This window comes from Sinocyclocheilus anshuiensis, unplaced genomic scaffold (genome assembly GCF_001515605.1).
Source record: "Sinocyclocheilus anshuiensis isolate Anshui unplaced genomic scaffold, SAMN03320099.WGS_v1.1 scaffold274, whole genome shotgun sequence".
NCBI classification, from domain to species: Eukaryota; Metazoa; Chordata; class Actinopteri; order Cypriniformes; family Cyprinidae; genus Sinocyclocheilus; species Sinocyclocheilus anshuiensis.
This window is the reverse complement of record NW_015547698.1, coordinates 1,280,225-1,286,317: the sequence shown is the minus strand read 5'-3', so window position 1 is coordinate 1,286,317 and position 6,093 is coordinate 1,280,225. Positions and strand designations below refer to the sequence as shown.

General features: G+C 37.8%; 1 protein-coding gene across 2 annotated transcripts in view; it reads right to left on the bottom strand.

Moving 5' to 3' along the window:
• LOC107703787 (coiled-coil and C2 domain-containing protein 1A) overlaps nt 1-5,740 on the bottom strand; it is a 13,043-nt gene extending 7,303 nt beyond the window's left edge. Inside the window, exons 1-11 of one of the 2 annotated variants that reach the window (XM_016506504.1) lie at nt 5,513-5,740; nt 4,969-5,047; nt 4,067-4,208; nt 3,859-3,965; nt 3,536-3,763; nt 2,027-2,339; nt 1,776-1,885; nt 1,276-1,348; nt 1,102-1,191; nt 875-1,002; nt 720-792 (exon numbers count right to left, since the gene is read on the bottom strand). In XM_016506504.1, coding sequence (XP_016361990.1) covers nt 720-792; nt 875-1,002; nt 1,102-1,191; nt 1,276-1,348; nt 1,776-1,885; nt 2,027-2,339; nt 3,536-3,763; nt 3,859-3,965; nt 4,067-4,208; nt 4,969-5,025 — 1,321 coding nt within the window. In that variant the 5' untranslated portion in view covers nt 5,026-5,047; nt 5,513-5,740. The remainder of the gene's footprint in view (nt 1-719; nt 793-874; nt 1,003-1,101; nt 1,192-1,275; nt 1,349-1,775; nt 1,886-2,026; nt 2,340-3,535; nt 3,764-3,858; nt 3,966-4,066; nt 4,209-4,968; nt 5,048-5,512) is intronic. The other variant, XM_016506505.1, reaches the window with a different exon arrangement.
• Between the last annotated feature and the right edge of the window lie 353 nt (nt 5,741-6,093).

Below are 6,093 nucleotides of genomic sequence, written 5' to 3'. Positions count from 1 at the left end.
TATATATATATATATATATATATATATTACCAACCTCAGACTTCTGAACAGCCGTGTATGTAATTACATTAATTATTTAATTATAAATACATAAATAATCAGCACACCACGCTCTTAACATTTACAAACACCTCTTGATATTTTTAGATTTTAATTAACACATTATATGGTACACTTTTTTAACCTTCACTGGTGAGAGACATTCAACGACGTCCTACTATTTTTGTGAAGACATTTGTCACCCTGGAGCACAAAAGCAGTCTTAAGTCGCTGGGGTATATTTGTAGCAATAACCAAAAATACATTGTATGGGTCAAAATTATAGATTTTTCTTTTATGCCAAAAATCATTAGGATATTAAGTAAAGATCATGTTCCATGAAGATATTTTGTAAATTTCCTACCGTAAATATATCAAAACTTAATTTTTGACTAGTAATATGCATTGCTAAGAACTTCATTTGGACAACTTTAAAGGCGATTTTCTCAATATTTAGATTTTTTTTCACCCTCAGATTCCAGATTTTCAAATAGTTGTATCTCGGCCAAATATTGTCCTATCCTAACAAACCATACATCAATGGAAAGCTTATTTATTCAGATTTCAGATTATGTATAAATCTCAGTTTAAAAAAATTGACCCTTTTGACTGGTTTTGTGGTCCAGGGTCACAATTGTCAGAAATTTGGCTTTTGCTGGAAACAAGTAAACAAGCGTTACCTGGTGGAACAGGAAGTTCTGCCAGATTCACCGGCCGTCCTGCTTTATGAGCTTTAATGGCATCTTGATATTGCTGAAGTCAAGAACACACACACACAAGAGATGAATGAAATGGCACCTGTTGTTTTATTGAAGTGAGTCTTCGCGCGTGTTACCTTGATTATGCGCTGGTGCATGCGTGCTTTGCGGTCGTCTCCTTTGCTCTTGGCGCTCTCTGCGGCTTCTTTATATTTGTCCATGCGCTGCTGTAAGGCCTCGGCGACGCTCCGGGGAGCAGAGAGAGCTGAAACACATGTATATGCTTTCATTTACAGCATAACTGATATCTTGACTGGGTTTGATCAGTGTGTGGGATGTCAGGTTTACACGCACACATTCTCACCTGTGTCTGGGGCAGCAGTGGGTGCAGCAGGAGGGGCGGCTGGTTTAGCGGACAGCTGAGGAGGGTTAGAACGTGGCACTTCAACCTCTCCTGAAAGACAGAGACACTTTCAGCAAACTCAGACTAACCAGAATGAAACTGATGTGAATGAAGATCTGTGAGGTAAAGCTGTACCAGGAGGGGGCGGCAGTGAGCTGATGTCCACAAACTCGCCTCTGTCAACACTCTCCACCACTGAGTCCAATCTCTGTGAGGAAGGGAGAGACGGAGAGCAAGTCACATTTCATTTTCCCAGTTATCGTGTTTAATTCTAATCTAGTGTTGTGTAGGCAGATGAACCTACAATCCACAATAACAGACCTACACTTCTGTACAAACGTTCGGGGTCAGTAAGAGTTTTAATGTTTTTCAACTAAGTCGGTTCTGTTTTCTATGTGAATATATTGTAAACTGAATATATTGTATTAATTTCTTTTTAAATAAATAATCGTACAGACCCCAGATTTTTGAATGTTAGTGCACATGAACAAAATGTGACGCTTTGGATAAAAGCGTCTGCTAAATGACTAAATGTAAATGTAAATGAATGGCAACAAAGAAATGAATGTGAATGTGTGACTCTGTTGCCTGAATTAAACATGTTAATCATGAATTAGTGAAACAGACTCATTCACCTTGGACACTTGGTAGAGTTGTTTGGCTTGATCAGTGTTTCCACTCTGTTTGGCCTTTAAGGCTGCCAGCTTATACTCTCTCTGTCTGCTTAAAATACTCGCTTTGAGCTCTGAAACACACACAAACATGTGTACGGCAACAGCTTCACAGCGACAGTTGAATGATAACATCAGAGTGTGTGTGTGTGAGTGTGTGTGTGTGTGAGAGTGTGTGTGTGAGAGGGAGTGTGTGTGTGTGAGAGTGTATGTTCCTGAGTGCTCTGTGTTGGGCTGGCCGGGTGTGAGGGGCGATATGGCTGGCGTGTCGGGCGTTACGGCCGTCTCTCTCTGTGACGGAGGCAGTAGCAGCTGAGGTTTGGATGGAGCGGCTGGCGGGGCGTCCTGCACTGGCTTGACGTTGGCCATCTGCGGTGGCGTGTTTGCTAGAGCAGGCTTTTCTGGCTCTCTGATTGGCTCGGCCTGCGGAGCAGTGGAGGGTTTTCCACCGGTGGCGACAGGAGGAGGAATCTCATCTTCATCGATGGGTTTCCCCTTTTTAACTAACGTCAACATAGACTGTAGAGTCTAAAAACAAAGAGAATATTTTACCGACCGCTCTGAAACCCTCAAACATGAGGAAAAACTGACCGGGACTGAGAGCTTGTAATGTCTCGGATACTTGATGCATATAATACATCGCCTTTGGTGATATATCGGTTGATCGCTATCTGAGACATCACAAACTTTCAGTCTTTTTTCTGTTTGACTGATAAAAGGCGTGAGCAGGACTTTTATTTTGACATCACCTGAATGCAGAAGCACAGGACTTCCTATTCTCTGTCTTCATTAGTTTACTGACTTTGTTTACCAGTTCTGTCTAACAATAGAACGGCAAATGCTATAATACTTCACAAATATGCCATCGATATTTAGGAAATACACATGTATATCATTTAAACAAGTCTTTAAATATCTGGTAAACATTTATTTACAAAAACCTCGCAAACTTTGGAAAATCCAGCTGAAGAGCACATTGTATCCTTTGCGCATGACATTGCACTAGTATATTTTATTATTGCTATCTAGTGTAGCATAAATGTAGTAAAATATAAAATATTACATTTAAATATATACTAAAAATATAAACATATACTATATAAAATATAGTATAAATTGTTTATTTTACAGATATTTTTAATCAAGTTCAAATTGTTCTTTTTCTTCAAATTGATACATTTTCAAATAATTTACTTCTAATAGTGTGTAAAATAAATGTAAATATGATTGCAGCAATAGTTACACTTGTGTTATTCACTATAGGTAAATTAAAAGATCTAATTTATTTCAAATTATTTTTGTAAATATTATGTAAAATAAATAAATAAAAATACAATTGCAGTATTTGTTATTCTGGTGTTATTTACTATGGTAAATTAAATACCCTTCTAATTTATTTAGAATACGTTTAATAAATACCATGTAAAATAAATATAATTGCAGTAATTGTTATGCTTGTGTTATTTACTATTGTCAAATTAAATAGTCTTCTAATTTATCTGTATATTTGAGTAAATATTATATAAAATACTGGTAAAAAATGTGTAGCCTGAATGCACTGTAAGTCGCTTTGGATAAAAGCGTCTGCTAAATGCATACATTTATTTATTTATAAAATAAATATCATATATGGCCTTTATATCAGCCACCCTGCTCTCTAAGATAGTAGCATCAGTTATCAGAAAGTCCATATCGGTGGACCTCTAGTCTTGGGTCTGTCTGACCTTCAGTCCGCGGTCGTATCGCCGTGCTTTGCTGGTCTCCCCCATGGCCTTGGCGTTGGTAATGGCCGTTTGGTACATGTCCAAGCGCTCTTGCAGGTGAGCCTCCAGGCTGGTAGGTGCATTCTGGGATGCAGGCGCTGCATTTGAGCGTTGAGGCGGCACTGATGACGGAGGGGGTTTCCTGACCCCTTGCTCCTCATCGTCTTCCAGCACCTCATTCAACTCAGCCTGAAACACATAAAACGACTTCAATCAGAAACGTTTCCTGCGAGAAAGTTGTGCCACCTGTAGAGGACGTGAAGACAAGAAGGTTTTTGTCTTACCAAGAGATCAGCATCGTTCTCCAAATCACCATCATCGTCTCCGTCCTCGTCCAGGTCATTCATACAAAGGGCTGCCATGCGCTCAATGTTCTTCATGGGCACTGGAGCTACATGACGCAAAAAAGAGAGAAAGATGATGAAAAAATGCCAAGGGTCAAGGTTTGGGTGCTAAGCATGGCTTGTTGCTGGTAGAAGGCAATATCTTCACCTTTTCCTCCAGGTTTCTTGGCCGCTGGTCCGCCCCTCCCTCCTCCTCCCATCAATGCCAGAAGCTCCGCCTCCAGCTCCACATCATTTCCTCCAGAGTCATCCAGCCCATCATCAGGAGCCAAATCCAACAGCAATCCCATCTGATTGCATGTGAGGATGGAGAGCCAGGGTTATTTTAGTATCTTTGAGATACTATTTTAATTTTTATCATTTTCATGTCATTTTAATTTCAGTTAGTTTTAGTAATTTTGTTGTGTGTCATTTTTATTTTTATTTCTGTTTTAGTTATTTTAGTACTTCAAGTTAAACTAAATGAAAAATAGAAATGCTGTAAAATAAAATAGGTACGTTTTTATATTTTATTTTATTTCTATTTCAAGTAACAAAATATTTTTTTACGTTGTTAGTTTTAGTTGATTGGAGAGCAACTGATTTATTGATTGTTTTAACATATGAACTTGCAAATTCAAAAGCATTTTATGCACCTACATTCACTTAATATGTCTATAGAATATTTAATATCTTTTCTTTTGATTTTAGTTTTTCTTATTTTATTATGGTACTTCAGGTGAAAGTAAATAAAAAAGTTTTTTCTTTTTAATATTTTATTTTGGTTAGTGTTCATTTGATTTCAAGTTTTTTAAATTAGGTTTTAGTTTTAATGTACAATAGTAACCCTCAAAACTGATTTATAGATTGTTTGAACATTACATATGAACTGCTGAATTTTTTGCACCTACATGTGTGGCACTCAAATTGAATGCAGTTTAAGCACTAAATAATTGGAGAAGTCCTACATGTCACCACAAGTTTGTCATTTTCATGAAATATTATAAAGTAAAATAAATACATAATTAAATAAACATGCACAGTCTTCTTGACTCTCATCTTGTGTATTACCTGTTTGGCCTTGGCGGCCCCCTGGCCCTTCTGCGGAGGGTTCCGGCTTCGACTCATTTTCTCCACAGGTCCCTCAAACCTGGAGTGAGAATGATTCATTAATAACAGCCACTGCATCAGGATCAGCAACATCAATAACACCACAGCCAACCACACCAGAAAGCGAGTGACGTCACGGCGCATTCCTACACCATTACGTGAATCATGACGTTTGTATTTGCATAATCGACGGCAAAATATATATATTTAATGGTTTTATATTTACGCCTTACACATTAACTGACTATGAGATCAACAGGGAATGTTTCAACAGTATTTAACCTGCTAGTGTTGTTACAGGTTTAAACAGGTCAACCCAAAGCACATATTTCGCTGATTTTGCACCAAAACTGATGGAGGCAAAGCCCAACGAAGCCATAAAATAAATATCAGATCATTCATAATATAAATCATAACGTAAACTACTAAGTCAGTCAACGTGTCTGCTAGCAAGGAGGCTAATTCTTACATCAGACTCTATTTACTAATAATTTGAACGCTATACCTCGATCATATGTTCCTCCGAGGGCGGGTTACGTGGTGAATATCTGTTCCGTTAAGAAGAATAAGCTGCCTGTGATTAAGTTTTTGCACCAGAGTGTCATTAATACAGAGATAAACACAGATCTGCACCGCTGTCAATGTAGATTCAGCACTTCCTGCTTTTCGCCAGGTTTCCCATAGCAACGGCAGAGGCTCGCGCTTTACGGCACGCGGGAACGGCCTACAACCCAGGACTTGTAGTTCAACCGCTAGCGTGTCGGTGTATTACGATTTTAAATAATTTATTTAACATTTGTGATGGTTTGTCGTGTTATAGTTTGTTTTCTCTGAGAAGAGGTGCAGAAATAGTTTACTAAACATGTCGTCAGGAATCCTTCGCGTGCTTATTTGACTCCGTTTAATGTCTGTCAGATCAATTATACGTTATTTATATTTTTAAAACGGTTTATTTGATTTTTTATGTGATTCATAATTGGTTATAAGAAATTATTTTACAAAATTGGGTTTGAGGAAAATTGAATTAATAAATTTTAACAAACAGTCTACAGTATGCAAATTAGGTGTGTCATTAACATGTTTGAA